Genomic DNA, 19682 nt, shown 5'->3' with positions numbered 1-19682 from the left:
AGCTTCCGCTGTAATAATGTGGTTAAAAAATTAACCTTCTACAGCAGAAGAGGTAACATTTTGTTCAGACAACTGCTCTGGCCAAAACCGATTTTTTTTATTTTGTATGTATATGTGGGCTGTCTATAACACCTCAGTAGTTAGAATTCATAATAAATATTTACTCAAGGGGCATACACACAACGAAGCAGACACAATACATGCACTGATTGAGAGGAAGAAGAAAAGACTGCCTACTATGAATATTTCTGTACCCCATGTATGGGCCTACTTTATAAGGACCTGCAGGTCTTTTAAACCGCTTATTGTTCATGAGCTGAAAACAAGTGACTTTTCAACTTTGAAAAAAATGTCAAAGTATCGACAAGTTCGTTTATTAATAAGTAACGGAACACAGACAATGTTTTCCTGGCATTATGTTTTATAAAACATTTTCTTAGGAAAATTGTAAAGCTGTCAATCTTAAAAGAAAAATGAGAAGTTCCCTCGATTGCCTTCTACCAAAGATATTGGACTAAATAAAAAAATGAAAAATCAATTCCAATTGATAGTTCAAAACTGCTTTTGCTGCTAAAACATTAACTGCTTTTTAAGTTTTATATTATTTTTATAATGTTAAGTTCTGATTATAAGGTTCTTTTCCTAATAAAATCATACCAACAGGGCGTTGTCCTGTTTTTTATTAATATAATACCACAGAACAAAAAAGGTTGTAGTCCTAAATTATTTATTATTTCAATAAAAAACAATTTAACGCCGATTATGTTACTGTAAAATAAAATACAAAGCAAGCTTTACCACTTTCTTTACATAAAGCTGCAACATCATGTGATGCCCTTTCAATTCTAACGAACAGATTTATAAATATATTGGTCAATTGTTCATGTATTTTAATTTAGAAACTAGCAAATTAAAGAACTTTTAAAATCAACAACTTTTATTTAAACCATTTTTCTTTAAAATGTATAAGAAACGTTTTATTAGACAAAACGTTGTATAAGTATATTGTGTAAACATTGTATAAGTGTTATCATTAAAATATTTTTTTATCGGACTTTTAATTCTGGTTCTAAAACTATTTTGTTGTGGAATTTTTCACACTGTACATGTGAAACGAGAAAATTATGTGATAGTAATAAATAGGCCCATTTAAAGAAGACCAAACAAATTATAAATAATAAATAAATAAAATAAAGTACTAAGAAGAGCTTTTAGTACTAGTTCAGATCATTTTTTAGTAGAAGTATAAGTAAGAAATATAGAAAAACGCAGGTTTTGATAGTTCTGCTTTAAGATATAGTGTGGCGGCAGGTTGTTCTTCAGTGTTGTTATCGTAGGCAATATTTTCAACAACATCGTTCCACGGACGCCACATGACTACTCAAAATAATTAAATTACAGCAAAAAACACAACACTCTACTAACGAACTGCTTCCGATCTAAAACGCTTCTGGTGTGCTTCGAAGCAGCCATCCGGTCGGTTGTAAAAAAGATAAGATATGATCAAACATCACCGTATTTAAAGTATTCTAAAATATATACCGTAACAATACAAAGCAATAATTATAAACAAGTGAAACACTACTACGAGAATAACAATGTCAGAATCTCTATAAATCGTAATTCTTTAGTTTATATACAAGCTGTTTGTTTATTTGATACTCTTTTGCATAATATATAGAAACAAATATATTTTTTATAAATGTCAAAGGATTGCTTCGTTAAAATTTAAACGATTGCAGACCACGTGCTGTCTGTTTCTTATTTACGTTTTTTTATTTAAATAAAATATGACCTCTGCGTAGGTTAAAGTCAGGGTCGGACTGACAAAAGTGACAAGCGGTAATCTAATACAAAAAATATGTGCCGCGTTATCTAAATCCAGATTAGCGTTTACGTAATATTTTAACCACCGCGATGGAGATTGCAATCAATTTAAGTTAATTAGATCACACAATAATTGGCCGGAGGAGAGATAAGAACGTTTTATTTGCTAATTGATTAGGCACAACAACAACACCTTGGTTAAATTTTTGATGCTGTCAATTTGTTTGTCGCGAAATCTATAGGAAGTAATATGAATAAAGGTCTTTATTTTCTTTCTTATTTCAATACATATATGAAATAAATATGCATGAGCATATGCGAGAGAAAGAAGATCCAAGGAGAAGTTCAAGAAATCAGGGTTATCGGATTTTCATCTTGAGCGACGATAATTGATACTTTGAATATTCTAAATCACAATGGTACAATAAAAACCCGCAACAAATATATATAAAAGGAACAATCTGTAAGTGAATAGTGTCCATATTGAAGCCATTTTATTGTTGCTTCTTCTGACGGAAAATATTTGATTTCACTTTTAGAGCTTCTGTACCATAAGCTCTGATGAATCCTGTTAAGATGACATACGTATGCAAGTTTTAGATTCCCCATAGGTACCTCTCTTACACCTTTATCATCGTCTGTTTTGCCTTGCAATTTATAGAAGGTACAGATTACAGCAAATGTCGTTGAAATATTGAGCTATGAATCCGAATTATCATCATCATCATCAGTAGCTCGACAACCCTTCTGGGTCCTGGCTTGTTCTAGGATTTTCCGCCATTCTGTTCTGTTCCTTGCTTTGTTTTTCCAGTTGGTAATCTTAAGTGTTTTCAGATCTTGTTCCACTTGTTCCATGTATCTAAGTTTGGGTCTTCCCTTTGACCTTCTTCCTACTGGTGTTTGCCTCATAATATGTTTTGGTGTTTCAGTCTCCAACATTCGTTCAACATGGCCCATCCAGCGCAGACGTCCGATCTTTATGGATGTTATGATCTCGGGTTCATTGTATGCTGTGTACAGTTCAAAGTTATATCTTCTGCGCCATATGTCATTTTCCTTTACCCCCTTATATATGTGTCTAAGGATTTTTCGTCCAAATGTGCCTAATAGGTTTTCATCGCTTTTCGATAGTGTCCATGTCTCTGATCCATATACAAGGACCGGTTTTATCAGGGTCTTGTATATTTTGCATTTGGTTTTTCTTGTGATGTTGTTAGATCTTAGATGTTTAATTAGTCCATTATATGTTTTATTAGCGATATGTATTCTTCTCTTAACTTCTTCACTGACATTGTTATCTGCGGTAACTAGTGAACCTAGGTATGTAAAATTTTTCACGCTTTCGATGTTATAGTCTCCTATTGTCAGATTCTGTAGGTTTCTTTGGCCTGTCGATTTACTGGCCTTCGTGTATTTGGTTTTTATTTCATTAATGTTTAGGCCACTGTTTTGTGCCGCTCTTTCTATAGCATTAAATGCTTCTATCATCTCTCTTTCGCTTCTGGCTATGATATCAACATCATCTGCAAATGCCAATATTTGTACACTTTTTGTTATTATTGTTCCTCTGGTGTTGACTTTTGACTCCCTAATTATTTTCTCTAATGTGATGTTGAATATAATACAGGATAGGGCATCTCCCTGTCGTAGGCCCGTTCTCACATGAATTGTATCTGTTAGTTCGTTTTGAATTCGAATTTTGCTTTGTACTTTAAGTGTTTCTTTTATGATATGAATGAGTTGAGTTGGAATATTATACTCTTTCAGTGCATGAATCAGAAATTCTCGATGGATACTATCATAGGCACTCTCAAAGTCAATGAAAGATGATGTGTGTATGAATCCGAATTATACTTCTGGGATTAACGCTAGCCTGCTTGTCTCTGATTGGCGTCTGGTTTTGATGACTCACACTACTATCTTACTGACTGCTGGAAGTAAGCTAATCGGCCTGTAATTTTGCGGAAATATGTGGTTCTTTCCTAGCTTTGGTATCATGATTGCATGGGCTTCCTTCCATCTGTGTGGAAAGAGCCTTTATCTTAGTATTGCGTTTGTTATGTTTGTCAGATATACAATTGCTTTCTTCGAAAATGTCTATGTATTCGTCTCGGTAACAATTCAGCGTAAACTCTATCATAAGAGTCCTTCTCATCACCTCGGCTTTCTCTTCTACAGAGTAGACGATTCCGTTTTCTCCGTGTAGTGGGGAATGGGTTTTCTATCTTTCTTAAAGTTCTTTGGAGCCTCTATATTTCTTGCATAGTTTGGCCCCTTTCCTCCATTTATTTTACGTAATTGTCCCACTTTTGGTTTCTATGTTCTATTTGTGGCTGTTTGACCTGCCGATTCAATCCTATTTTTTGCCCTATTTTTATCTTCCTGATTTCGGGTTCTTTTGGCTCTGTTTTTTTCCCTTATCATTTTTTGTTATTTCCTGATTATTGTCCCTAAATTTTCCCATGTGAATTTCATATTCTTCGTCGCTAGTGCTTCTTTTATGCTGTTTTCGAGCTCTAGGACAAGATAGAAGACAACAGAACTGAATGACGTCATTATCCTCTACCTAGTATGATTTATTTTCTTGTTCTTTGTAATAATATAGTTATCTGGTTATATCTTCTTTTGTTTATCATACACGTGACTATTATTGTACTATAATTTATAAAACCGACTGTAAATTTTGAGCTACGAATCTTCTTGATCTAATTTATTTCAATTACGAATATACTTCATAAATAATACATGCTACATTATAAAGCTATTGTAGTTTTTCGGCCTACACGATTTTTTGTCCTCGATAATATTAATATAACACTTTTTAGAAATCGATAGAGCATTGCACCATCATTAAACCCACGTAAACAATTGTGGGAGTAGAACAAAATATTATACACTTCCTAAAAAGATTGAATACCTACAATGTTTCCGGATTATAAAAAGTGTATACTCGTAGTTCCTATCAAGCTCTTTTGTATATAATGCACTTAATTTAAAATAAGAATAGGGTCAACGATTCTATTTATTGATATATCTATATTCCACCTGATTTGATTTCGTTTTTCTACGCTGTTCCCCATTATTTTTAAGGAATATTCGGTCATTCGTTTTTAGTTCAGTCACTTTTATCATTATTGTTTGGCTAAATTTCTTTGAATTTATTGAATATTTTATACATATACATTTAAACCACAAATATATATTGCATTTTTGTTTAGTTTTGAAGTTCGAATTTCCAATTCGAAAATCGTTTTCAAAAAAATTCTCGATGAAAAATTGAGGTAACCGATACATGTTATCTTAAATATACAAATCAATTTGCAATGAAACAGCAATCAGGTCTATCCACCTAGCAGCAGACACAATGCAGTAAAAGCAATAAAGTACTTTCAAGTCTATATATTTTTTGTCTTGATGGCTATATGCAAAACTAAAAAGACAACCCTCGTAATAAATAGAATAAATAAGACAGTACCCAGAATGTACCCTGAAGTATTCCCTGCTCAACTGAATTTCAACAAATCTTCAGTTTGTTAAAAATTACTTAAACCAACCTAAGACTGATTCAGGTCTTTATATAATCAAACTGCCGATACCACAAAAGACCGGAGCAAGGTCTTGTTTGGACTTTAGACAATAAATAATTCGTGTTAAAAAGCTATGAATGGCCGTGGATGTTGACTTATCAGCTCAGAGCTGTTAAACGTTACATTAAAATTAACGACCAATTATTTTTTTATTACCTTGTGTTAGATCTCCTTTGATTATATTTTAGATCCATTCAAATTGAAAAAAAGGTTTATTGAATATGTACTAAAAACTATGCCTAATTATAACAGTTAAAAATGCAAGCAATTAATTTTAATTACCTTTACTAATTGCAGTCGTTAACGTCTAGAAAACGGCCGAAGGAATTAGGAGTAATTAAAAAAATCTGCGTTCGCTTTTTATTGAGATCGGTTTTTATTTTTAATTCTTCGATTTTTGGAACTTTTTTTTTGCTATTTTTGTTTTTTTTTACAAATGTTTAATTCTTATGTACTGTTCTCTATCTTGTTGGCTTTTCGGCTTGTTATTTTTTTCGCAAGCAATTTTCTTTCACTTCTTCCTGAATTTCTCTCATCCGCCATTTGGCTTTTTCTTATGTAATCAAGCTACATCCTTCTAGTGCGGAGTCACATTTGTTTTTTGTTAAACCTTAATAAAATAAGACAACGGAAACATATTTCCCACTTTACTTTGCCGCCAAATTTCGATTGTCGCTGTCAATACACAGAATGTTGAATTTTGTGATATTAAGTATTCGTTTTATAGAGAAATACACCAACTATTCTGCCAGTTATTCCACGGTTCTGATTTTTAGTTGACAATCGACAATTAGGTGTTGATAGGTTATGATATTTCTTGTCGCGAATGATTTTTATTGGTTTTTTTTTTCGAAATTTGATGGTGAATGGTTGCCCCGTGTTCGAAGCGATTGCTGGATTTATCCTACAAAATACAAGTAAGGGCCTTACTAACATTTTCTATGTGATCCTATTCCTTTACATATTTCCTAATCTTAGTCAAACCAACATCTAAACCTTTTGGTAGATTTAAATCTAATTAACGTTCGCCATTATGGAGGACGAAATTCATCCTGACCGGCCACCAGATCCGGATCCTAATATAAGTAAAAATCAATGCAATAGAAAAAGTAACCCTTAAAGAAAAAAGTTTATATTTTGAATCAGATTTGGGGCCCTTTGATGTCTTTGTTCAAGGTAAAAATAGTAATGTGGGTAACTATCATATCCTAAGTATTGCTAAGACTATCTTTAATTTAAAACTGAAAGAGATTGCGCTAAGACTATCTTTAATTTAAAACTGAAAGAGATTGCTAAGTTTGATAGAAAGGGAAAAAAATAGAGTTGCGGTAGTATTCAAGGACATAGAATATGGCATATCCTTTATTCTTAGGAAGGACTGGGAAGGATTGGGATATGAGGTTTTCATTCCCACTCATCTTATTTCTTCTAAAGGTATTGTTAGGTGAGTTTTTAAAACTTTGTCAGAAGAATGAATAGAAGGGTTATGCAAGAGAATTAAGAAACCATTTTCATCCCTACAGGTACTATCTGTTTAACTTTTTCAGGAAGGAATATCCCCAAAGAAATTGAAATTTATGTTCTGGTTATGAGGGTGATCCTTATCAGAAAGGATCGAGGTGATGGATATGGGGGCTTAGTTACCCTCATCAAATACAATATAGATTTTCGGGATATTCATATTAACAATCCTGGTTTTAATTCAGATGTTCAATTTCAACTCACCTTTTTACCTAAGTATAATTTAAATATATTAAATATGTATTGCCGTTCGGACAATCTCATTTCCAAAACATGCTGATCTTCCTTGGTCAACTCTACCAATAAACCTTTACTTATCATGGGTGATTTAAATTGTAATCATAGAGCATGGGGAAGCTCAGGAGATAGTGTTAATGGCAGAAATATTACTGCAGAAGATCTTCAGTTAATTTTTCTTAATGATGGTTCTCCAACAAGATTGGTTTGTCCTGGTGGCGGCAAATCAGTAGTTGACTTATCATTGGCTTCGATAGATGTGGCACCTAAAATTAGTGGATGGACTACCATTCCAGATACAGGATCTTGTGATCATTTTCCCATTTTATGCTATGTCGGCATCCCAACAAAGGACTCTAATCAGGATTTTAAAAGAAGAAATTTCAAAAAGGCTGAATGGTTTTCTTTCCATGAAGAACTAAACTCCTATTTTCTCATCGTTTCCAATTGAGGACTATGAAAATTTTATCTAATATATACCATCAGTGGTAGACACATCAATTCCTTGGACCTCCTCTCATAACAACAAATATCACATTCCATGGTGGGATGATTCATGTGCTCATATAATACAAAAGAGAGTTTCAGCTATTAATACATTTAAAAATTCTCCTAGTGTTGAAAACTATATAGAGGCTAAAAAATTCATAGCGAAAGCTAGAAAAGCAAAGAACAGTATATTGAAAGGAAAAAATGAAAAAGTATAAAAAATTGCTAAATACAGATATTACTGTGAACGATATGATGATTAAAAATTGTTACTGACATCGTCTAAATTAATAAGAATAAAAAACGCCGATCATTTTGCATAGTTGTACACGCTTACCATTTCCAAAACAATTATCAGTAACCGATAACAAATGAGATTTTAATAAAGACAGATAAAACCGTTTACTTTATAAATATTTAAAAGGTTTGAAAATAAAAATACTGATAAGAATTATGCAAAAATATCATCGATTTTATACGACCGCAAAAGATTAATTTTCTATACGAAAACACTAGTCAAAATTAACGGAAGATATTAACGGAAAATATTATTAATATGTACTGTATCATAACGAAACTATTCGAACTTAGCAACACACACACGCACACACACGCACATATATGAGAGATCATCGATAACTACATGTTTTTCACCAAAAAAACATTTTTCATTTCACGTAGTCTACTGACTATTCAATACAGTTATTTTGAAGACATTTTTAACTGGAAATAGTGTTGGAAAATTACCAATTTGATTAAAGCTGAAATTTGGAAGTAATGAAACACCAGAACGAAAATCACCTTTTCTAGCAAGGCATTTTGAAATAAGTCTACGTCAAAGTCAAGTCAAGTCAAAATTTGACACCTATGCGAAGAAATGTTAAGCAGGAAAATATTAATAGCTGATTCGTTGAGGTTGAGAGTTATCTTATCGGTAATTCTTTTATGGATATCTTAAAAAATGAACGTGTATTCAACTCAGATGAAAAATTTAGTCTTACAGTTTTATTGATCGCAAATGCTAAAGGGCAAATAGCGCCCCCTCTGATCTATGGTTTATAGATATAATAGGATTCCCCAAATAATAGCAGAGACGTTTCCTTCAGAATGGGTTATAGGTAAAAGTGATAATGGTTGCACGACACATGGCTTGTTTAACGAATACATGGCTAATATATTTTTACCATGGGCAAAGAAAGAGAGTTAAGATTGAGATTTTATTTGGCAAAATAGAGAAAAAAACATCAAAGACAATAAATTTCGTTGGAAACGAAAATTGCAATTTTAAATCGCTTAGGAAAAGAAGAAGGATCTACGGCAATTGGAAAACATTTTAATTTCGGCGAATAAACTGTGAGAGCAATTAAGAAGAATGATTTTGCTATAAAAAAATCTATAATTTCTGGTATAAAATTAAGCGCCAAATTTTCATCTTACTCTTAGGGATGTATTATTAGAAACAACAGAAAGAGTCATCGCAATTTGGATTGAGGAACTAATTCAAAGAAGTATTTCTGTAAGTGGTTATTTAATCCAGGAAAAAGCTCTTCAGTTTTATGAGTTAATGAAATAGTCAGAACCACCAACTTCCACTTCCCAAGCTGGTAAAAAATGTTTAGCTAGCAAAGGATGGCTAATTGGGTTTAAAAAAAGAAATGATAATATCAAGATCACAGGAGAGAGTGCTACAGCAAATAAAGCAGCAGCAAAAATATCTCCACAGAAGCTAGTGAAAATTATTGAAGATGGGGACTATTGTACCGATTAAGTATTTAAAGCTGATGAAACGAGACTGTATTGGAAAAAAATGCCTAACCGTACTTACGTCGTAAAGGATGAAAAAACTGTAAGTGCACAAAGCAAGTAAAGATAACAAAGTAAAGTGCACAAAGAAGCAAGAAGAGTATTGAAGAATTAAGCTATTTTAACACATTTTAGAACGAGACAACTTAAAAAATACGCCTGCAGACGAAGTTTATAGATAATTAGTTCACTTTTTTAACAACAATACTAGTAAAATAAACAGGATCCCTGTTTTCCTGTTTATCTACACGATTTGAATAAATATAAATAATCACAAAAACGAATAGAAATAATATGGACCAGTTTTTTTAAGCTTTTGTATGAATTTTTTTCAGATATTCGAAATAATTTATCATACATCCTATTTTTTTTTAATTTCTGGAAACTTTTTTGTTTTTGTCTTGTTTTTATGCAATTTTTTAACCGCATAAAACGAGACCTTACTATTATGCTTGCTAGCCTTAGCGATAGTGGCTTTGCCTTCGGGAATATAGAGATGGGCTGATCGAATAATATTTTCGATGTAAATACTTTCGGTATATAAACGGAGCGCTCTTATGAGTGAGTTAGTTGATAAGATATTATCGTGCTGTAATCTTATAGTTTTATATAAATTAGAACCGCTCGTTTTATTTTAAACCTGTTACAATATGATATATTAGATAACAGAAAGGCGCCAAGAAAATAGTTTTAGAACCACATTTTCTTCAGTTCACTTTAACATGAATCTAATTTTTTGCTAGTTCTGTTCTATATAAAAATATTCTATATCTATATAAACAATGTTAAATGTTTCGCTCCAAAAACCTACAATGGTGTTGGTATCGTACAGCTAATAGATCGGCCAATAAAAATTAAAATTAAATAAATTTAATTAGTATGTACTCACTTTGATATCGAGGTTATGATCTAAGAGTAAATTTTCAGCCTTTAAATCTCTATGAACGACCCCCTGAGAATGGCAATAGCTTACGGCAGACACAATCTGGTTGAATATCCTTTTGGCCTCTGGTTCCGTCATTCTGCCCTTCGCTACCAAGTGATCTGTAAAAAAGAGATGTTCGTCTAATATTAAAATATCATTTCAAGGTTAATGCGATTATAATTATTAATAAACTAGTAATTGGAGGATCCAAAAAGAGTTGTATAAAAATTATTGGAAAAAAGTATATATCGTCACGGAACTCCTTAACTTCACTTTCTTCTTCTTCTTCCTTCTTGTATGTAGGCTTTAAAGCCTCTTTATTCATCAATATTATCCTCCTAAATTGTTTAAATTATCGCACCATCTTTTTCTTGGTCTGCCAATACTTCTTCGTTCATTTGGCGACTTATCTCGTGCTATTCGTACTATTTTATCCTCTGCCATTCTACTATTGTGTTTGTTCCACTCCTGTTTCCGTTTTGTCACCCATCCATTTATGTCTTCTATATTGCATGCTCTTCTTATGTTTTCGCTTCTCTCCTTATCCAACAGACTTTTCCGATATTCGTCGGAATATTTTCATCTCTGTTGTTTCTAGTAGTCGTCTCTTTTTAGATGTGTCAGGTCTTGTCCGCCGTGTATGTTAATATAGGTCCGATTGCTGCTTTATAGATTCCTGTTTTTGTGTCTTAGGTGTTTGTTCTTCCAGATTGTGTCATTAAGAGATCCTGCCGCTTTACTTGCTTTTAAGCTTTGTTTTCGTACTTGTGTAACTAGTAATATCTATTCCCAGATATCTAAAGCTTGCTTCCGGCTTTATTATTTTCTCACAATTTCGATTTTACATCGTAGTGGGTATTTAGATGTCATACATTTGGTTTTTTCTGCTGATATTATCATATTGTATTTCTTGGCTGTTGTATTGAAGATGTGTGTTAATCTTTTGAGCACGTCTTCTGTCTCGGCGATTAATGCGGCGTCGTCTGCATAACATAATATTTGGATTTCTTTGTTCCACATTCTGTAACCATGACTTTACGTACTGCTTGTATTATTTCGTCCATTATTATACATATTAAAGAGAAGTAGGCTTCACGAGTCACCCTGTCTGACTCCACTTTGTACTGGTATACAGTGTGTTAGTTTTCCATTTATCTTTGCCTATATTCGATTATGGAAGTAGATGTTTTCCATGGTTTGTATAATAATGATTGGTATGTTTCTTTTAAACAATGAGTGTAAGACGTCTTCGACATGGATGCGATCGAAAGCCTTTGTCAGGTCTATAAAACATAGATATGCGGATTTATTGTACTCGAAGGCTTTTTCTGTGATTTGTGTGTGTCTCGGTGTCTCGGGATTCTGGAGTATTTGATGTTTTGTAATTCGTGTAGGCCTCTCGTTGGCCTTGCTGTTAAATATTATCCAAGATGAAAAAGTAATACCTGAAGTAATACTACTATCAATACTAAATATAAAGATGAGACTACATAGAAAAAGTACAAAACTAGATACACAAAACTTTAAAAACCAGATTCGAGAAAAAGTGTACGACAAATTATGGGATAAGTTTAAGGGAAGCATAAATGAAGAAAAAATAGAACTGAATTTTAAGAATAATGTTTAAGGTTAGGACATAAAAATAAAATTACGTCATATGTAATCGATCTATCTATCATCCTTTAAACATAAAGAGTTGGTCATGGCTTTGATGATCCCTTTCTCCATATTGTATATTGACATTCCATTGTATTCCATGTTATATAGACCAGGAAAGTAAAGATTTTAGCAAGATACTCTTTGATACAGGCATCCAACAACTGCTGTTTATAAATTTGATGAAAACGATATATAATTAACAAAGTATGCAACGATTAAACATTAAGTACAATTATAGACGTTTTTTGAATAGTAACATCGTAATTACTTCATTTCAACTATTGGATATGTTTGTTATGGTTAATATTTTACTCATGTCTACTACTGAACTATTTAGAGTAGCAGAAATAAGCAAGCGTTTTATAAATAGATCAAGAACAAAAACTGTTATGGACAGTTAAATACAAAAAAATAATACCACATTCTTCAGTTTTAACGCAAGGTAAATTAAAATACAGAGATACGGCTAGACCACAAACCTTGTTGCTGTAAAATGTATGATAATAAAAATTGTTCGGGACAGTTGCAAAAAAACTTGTATTGGCTAGAAGAATAGAAAGAAAATATGCAAATAACCCTAATAAATAATTACACTTACCAAAGATCTCCCCCTTGCTTGCATACTCAGTGACCAAATATATAGTTTGATTTGTTTCCATAAGCTGATACAGCCTTGTGATGTGGGGATGTTTTAATTTCTTCAATATAGCAGTCTCTCGAAATATCTTTGTCAAATTTTCTTCGTCTAAGACAGTCTTATCGATTATTTTTATGGCCACCTGAAAAATATTGGTATGAGAAAAAATTATATACATACACTGGAGACTTTTATCTTTAATCTTTACTCGAAGATATTAATACCGTTTAAATCTAACACACTTTAAAGAAAGTAATTACAAAATATTTATTGTATGCTCGCTGTAAATGGTGCATTATATAGTGATATGTAGTGAACAGTGTAGTACTGTCAGGGGGCTGGGGAGACTGAGACCTCGAAAGCCCTGAAGAAGACATCAGAGAGGATGTCGAAAGCTCGGCGCAGTGATAATCGACTCCATTTAACCCGGAAACCGTTGAGTTTAATATTAATTCTTGTAATGGTATAAATCTTAGCATTAGGTTTAATTGTACTAACCGCGGAAATCTTTCGGTACATAATACCTCAACTTACGCTACCCCGACTAATGCTAACCAGTAGTTACGTGATTTTAAAATCTCATCGATTTTGATATAAAAATGAAATTTTGTGAATTAGTAAAGAAGTTTGCTCTGTTGAATCGACGGCCAGAACAATTACAAAGGGTAAAGAAAAAGTTCTCGAAGCTGTAAAAAGTGCTCAATCTTTAAATTCAACCATCGTTACTTAAGGTCACGCTATTATCGCCGAGATGGAAATTATGTTAAAAATATGGTGTGATAATCAGGTAAATGTGAAAAATTGTCTAAAGATTAATTTAGAAAAATTAGACAGTCGTGAGACAGGTTAGTGTTACCCTACTGATAACTCGTCATTGCGATACTAATCCTGCTCAGTACGAAAGGAACCGCAGGTTCGGACATTTATTAGACGCACTTACTCAAGCGGGTAATGGTGCGAAGCTACCATCCGTGGGATTATGCCTGAACACCTCTAAGGCATTATCCTTTCTAGTCAAAGGTGGCAACCATATCTCTTGCAGTTCCGAGAGTCGAAAGGCTCAAAACAATGTGACTTTACTAGGCAATCGTAGTTCGCTACGATTGTCGCACGAGCCCTTATTTCCGTTGAGATTATCGGTTTACGGTGGGATCGATCCTTGCCAGTAGACCATATCTCTAGACGGACGAACATGGGCATTATAATCTTTTCTATAATCCTGGTTGGTTCTTTGCTGACTACTATTGTTTTAATTTTCTGAGATGAGATTGTCATATTAAATTCTTTTGCTCTTATATTAAATCTGTGGATCACTCTTTGCAGACTATCTTCTTCTTGGGTTATCAATATTGCGTCGTCTGCGTAACAGAGTATTTTTATTTCTTTGTTTCCCATTCTGTATCCTCTTCCTTTGTTAACGTTTTTGATGATTTCATCCATGATTAAATTGAAGAGCATGAGGCTCAATCGATCCCCTTAACTTATTCCGCTGCCTATTTCTATAGGTTCTGTAAGTTCTTCATCTATTCTGAGTTCCATTTTGTTGTTTAGGTAGATGTTTTCGATAGCTTTTATAATATTTGGGGAAACTTCTCTATTAGACAGAAGATAAATTACATCTTTGAGTCTTAATCTGTCAAACGCTTTCTTTAAATCAATCAGACACAGAAATGATTTCTCAGTAATTGGCTTTATAACAAATATTGCATCTGTACACGATCTTCCACTACGAAAACCCCGTTGTTCATCTGCTAAACGTATCCTCTGATTTATTAGCAGTTGTAAAATTTTCGTTGTAAGTTTTAGATTAGTATTTAACAAGTTTATTCCTCTGTCCATTTCAAAGTATGTTCTGGAAAAACATGTGATGATGTATTTTCCAGCATTAGAGAAATGTATGCAACCTTATCTTATGCGAAAATACTAGTTCGCATGATAAGATAAGAGATGCAGTTGTCCGATGAAAAAGTTAAACCCTTGACAGGTCATACTTGGGACAATATCGGCTTTCTCAGAGATAGTATGTCTTCTTTCATGAGAGAATCTGAAAACGAGACAATTACACAAGTATTGGTAACATTTTTGATTACATTGAGGACTGGAAACTCAGATGCATGTATTCGCGGGATTCTATGTCAACCAGGTGTCTTCTATAGTGAGTAAGTTATACGATTTAGAAGATCACCTAGCCATAATTTGCGATGGTACATATTTGCGGCACCAAAAGAGTTCCAACAATATTTAACAGCACAAATTTTATTCTGCCAAAAAAAAACAATCACTATTCAAATCATTCACTATAACCACGACACATAGCTATGTAACGGGTGTTTTTTTTAGAGGTATAGAAATAGAAGTTGGCAACACGTTTTTAAGGGGCGGCCATTTTGACAGCTGTCAGGTGATTATTATTTACTTTAGTTTGACATTTCAATATGAATAAACTCACGCCTGAACAACGCTTTCAAATTGTGCAAATTTATTTTGAAAATCATAGTTCTGTTCGGAATACGTATCGCGCACTACGTCTATTTTATGGTATACATAATCGCCCATCAGAGCAATTAATTCGATCAACTGTGGAACGTTTTCGCACCACGTTCACTCTTAATGATAATACGCATCCACAGAGACGTCGTACAGTGCGTACAGAAGATGTTGTTGCTGCTGTTGAGCGTAGTATAGAGGAAGACCCGAATCAGTCTATACGCCATCGTGCACAGCAGTTGGATATGTGTCCATCCACTTTATGGAAGATTTTGCGAAAAGATCTTGGTTTGTGTGCTTACAAAATTCAACTCGTGCAGGAATTGAAGCCACACGATCACCTAGCAAGGCGTAGATTCAGTGAATGGGCCCAAAACGATATTGCCGTTGATCCCGACTTTCATAAGCGAATTTTGTTTAGCGACGAAGCTCACTTTTGGTTAAATGGCTACGTCAACAAACAAATCTGCCGTATTTGGAGTGAAGATAATCCTCAAGTGTATATTGAGAAACCACTATATCCAGAAAAATTGACTGTTTGGTGTGCTTTGTGGGCTGGTGGAATCATTGGTCGGTCCGTACTTCTTCAAAAACAATGCTGGCCGGAACGTTACAGTTAATGGTGACCGCTATATAGCCATGATTACTGACTTTTTTATTCCTGAATTGAACAACCATAATGTGCAGGAGCTGTGGTTTCAGCAAGACGGCGCAACATGTCACACAACTCGTGCCACAATGGATTTATTGAGGTAAACGTTTGGTAACCGCATAATCTCGCGTTTAGGACCCGCGAATTGGCCTCCAAGTTCGTGCGATTTAACACCGTTAGACTATTTTCTGTGGGGTTATGTGAAGTCGCTAGTCTATGCCAATAAGCCTGAAACGATTGACGAACTGGAGGACAACATTCGCCGCGTTATTGCCGATATACGGCCACAAATAGTGGAAAAAGTCGTCGAAAATTAAATCTCCAGATTAGACTACGTCAGAGCCAGCCTTGGTGGTCATATGCCAGAAATCATATTTAAAATATAATGTCAAAAAATTATCTTTCAAATAAAGTTAATTTCCTGTTCATATAAAAAATAATCTTTGTTTTATTCCAGTTTAAAGTTCTATACCTTTAAAAAAAACACCCGTTAGTTAATTTCGATGGGCATTTAACGTCACACAAAACGATGCTCAAATATTGCAAAAAATATTGGAACATTCAACTGGTCTCCAAAGTATATTGAAGGAAGGTGACATATTTGTGTTAGATACAGGTTTCTGAGACATCATACCTCTACTAGAAAGCTAAGGCTTCAAAGTATTGATTCCACCCTTTAAGGGTAAAAAATACGAACTTACAGTTGAGGAATCTAATGCTTCTAAGTTAGTTATTAAGTTCAGGTGGGTGGTTGAGGCAGTAGACGGAATGGTTGCTTAAAAAGGAAGCTTGTACATCACCAGCTTCACAATTCTTTGTTACACAATGCGCATCTATACTGCCAAATTTCCAGCGTCCTGTACAATTTATTTTTAAAAACATTAAATTCCGATAAAAACGATACTGCAAAAATTATTACAAAAATCGAACAAACCATAGATTTGAAAAATACTCTCGCCAAGTCGAAGAACAAAACCGGAATAGGAAACTTGTACCTGTCCAAAAATTCTCTTCGGGTCAAATAACTGACTTTCTGAGTTATCAACTGAATATTTGAAAATACTCTTTACTGGATCGTAACAACTGCACCAGGCAATATCTTATTTAGCTGAGCGCCAATAAAAAATATCTCGGAAAGTTCACAAGCGGTGTCATTCTTCACTACCTCTATTAACTTTTACAGTTCAAGAACTGTTTGAATTTATGAAGTTAACCACCACCTTACAGTCTTAACTTTTCACCATATGATTAGAAAGTGTTTTTTTATTAAAACAGTTATTAAAAGAGAGTCAATTCAGTTCGAACCGAAATTGTTCAAGAATTTTTTGTAGGCGTTGTATTTGTTTGACATGGAGATGATATCCAACTAATCTAGGGATATCTACGATAAAGTGACTAATCAGCAATGAGGAAGGCAAAAGGAAATCACTTCATTATAATAACTTAGTCATAGTTAGGGCTGTAGATAAAAAGTATCAATTTACTTCACGGTTATCGGAGACCAAGATTCGACAGAGGAAGAGAGCAGGACTTCACAGGTCGTAAACCAACGATTTTTATACATAAAATCCTTAAACCTGCAATATGGAATGCAAGAGGCATGTACGAATCCATAAATCAGTAACCACGAACGTGAAGCACTAGTTTTTTTAAAGCGCCTATAATTTTATTCAAATTACTTAGTTATATTCCATCGTCATGGAAATATTTTTAATTTCACGAAGTATATTTATTAAAAATACCTTCGTATTTATATTAAACCATAACAAAATTTATGTTGTAATAGATAAAAAAGTTGAAATATTTTCGTTGTAGATGTAGATACACTATCATTTCGGTGAACGTTGCTTGGATATTTATTCGTTCAATGTTCTAAATTCAAATGACATAATAGAACGAACATTATTGCCTATATATCATGGTGCATATAAAATAACCGAACTAAAACGAAGAATGTAAATACTATGCAAAAAAGAACTGGAGAAAAGTACAAAATTAAAAGCAAACGCTAGTAAAGAGGAACTCAAAGCTCTAAAAGAAGATAATTACATAATAATATTACCAGCTGACAAGGGCAACGAGACTGCAATTATGGACAAAAGTCAAGATCAAAAGTAATACAAAAATGCTTGTTTGGATTGTCCATGGAAGTGTTTTAGGGGGAAGCCAGAGGGTAGGAGTAGTAAACTTTTTTATTTGGAGTCCCAAAATTGATATTCTTAGCAAAATTCAGCTTGGTCGTATAATTTTTAGAGGTCAAATCTCTGAAGACTGGACTATAACACGCAGAACTAAAAAATAATGAACGCGCCTATGATGGATACAAATGACAAAGACCAGGAATGAGTCGGAATTTAGAGATGAAGAACAAGTCGAATAAACTAAATAAAGGCATGTTTGATGCTGCCATATCTAGAATTTTTTATGTTTCTTTTGCACATCTTTGGTACTTATTTTTTAACCTCTCAGAGTTAACGTGCGGACTATGAGTCCGCTTGTCGAATTATTTGTCGATTTCCGACGATTAATTATGATTTCGGTCGTGGCGTGCTCGCTAGCTTCAAGCCAGGAGATACTCTATTCAGTACGGTTGTGACAGTTGTCTAGTGCATTTAGTTCTGCTGCTAAATTAAACTGACGTTATACAAGTTGTCACAAATCTTCAGGTAAGATTCAATTTTAAAATATTTTATTTCTGGGGTAAATAAACAATATTTATGTAATTTTTAATTGGGAGTGATCTACTGATTATGTTTTCTGTATATTTGATTGATATAAACTTATTTTTTACAGATTTTTTTAATATTAGTTTTGAAAAGGAGCAAGCATATCTTGAAAAGCTTCATGCGAAATTTCACTCTGATTCTGAGCCAGAACCTGACGATGATGATGCTAGTTTGTAAGGAGATTTCAAAGAGATACAGAGGATCACGATACCGACATGGAAGAAGAAATTGAGGAGCCAATCTCAGAAGTCTTGAATATTTCACAAAGATCACCGCATTTCATTGGTAAGAATGGAACAACTAAATAGAAGAAACATGTTGGAAAGCGCCGGTTTCGAGCTCGCAGTGACAATTTAATGAAGGTAAAAATTTCTGAAATTGTTTTTTACTGAAGAGATTTTGCAAACCATTGTAGACAACGCGAATATCTTTATTGAATTGTGTTCTTACAATCTCCGCAATAAATCTGCAAAAAGACAGACATTTTAGAACTGAGGGGACTATTGGGTCTTTTATATATAGTTGGGGTAACCAAAAATAACCACAGAAATGCAGAAGATCTCTTTAGGAGAAACGGCTCATCGCCAGAGATGTCCCTTGTGCGGTTCAAGTTTTTGTTCAGACACATCCGTTTTGATGATAAACGAACACGAGTAGAGAGGCAAAAATATGACAAATTGGCAGCCGTGAGAGAATTCTTCGTTTCGTTTAATTCAAATTTACCTAAATATTTTTCATTATCAGCATATACAACGGTAGATGAAAAACTGAAAGCTTTTCGTGGCAAGTTTGACTTTAGGGTATATATGCCTAATAAACCTAATAAATACAGCGTGAAAATCTACGCATTAGTAGACGCTAAGTTTCCGTATACCGCAAATCTAGATGTGTACGTTGGTCAACAGCCACCTGGCCCATACAAAGTTGATACGAGCAATATTTCCCTCCTTCCTCGCCTCTGCAGTCCTATATCTGGTTCTCACAGAAATGTAACAATGGACAATTTTTTTACGAGCCTCAGCTTGGCCGATCTTCTTTTGAACGAATATCATCTGACTATGATAGGCACTATGAGAAAAAACAAAAGAGAGCTTCCAATTCAATTTACTGATACTAAGAGACCAGAAAAAAA

The 19682-nt window shown here is 33.7% G+C and overlaps 1 protein-coding gene across 3 annotated transcripts in view; it reads right to left on the bottom strand.

Annotated features, from left to right (window-relative positions):
- The window catches only part of LOC140436327 (uncharacterized), a 74134-nt gene that overhangs the window by 37982 nt on the left and 16470 nt on the right, over positions 1-19682 (bottom strand). For all 3 annotated transcript variants that reach the window (XM_072525043.1, XM_072525044.1, XM_072525046.1), the window contains exons 2-3: positions 12647-12827; positions 10354-10508 (exon numbers count right to left, since the gene is read on the bottom strand). In XM_072525043.1, coding sequence (XP_072381144.1) covers positions 10354-10508; positions 12647-12827 — 336 coding nt within the window. The remainder of the gene's footprint in view (positions 1-10353; positions 10509-12646; positions 12828-19682) is intronic.

The sequence above is a fragment of the Diabrotica undecimpunctata genome, chromosome 3 (genome assembly GCF_040954645.1).
Source record: "Diabrotica undecimpunctata isolate CICGRU chromosome 3, icDiaUnde3, whole genome shotgun sequence".
NCBI lineage: Eukaryota > Metazoa > Arthropoda > Insecta > Coleoptera > Chrysomelidae > Diabrotica > Diabrotica undecimpunctata.
The sequence above is the reverse complement of the archived record's forward strand: the minus strand, read 5'-3'. Positions and strand labels throughout refer to the sequence as shown.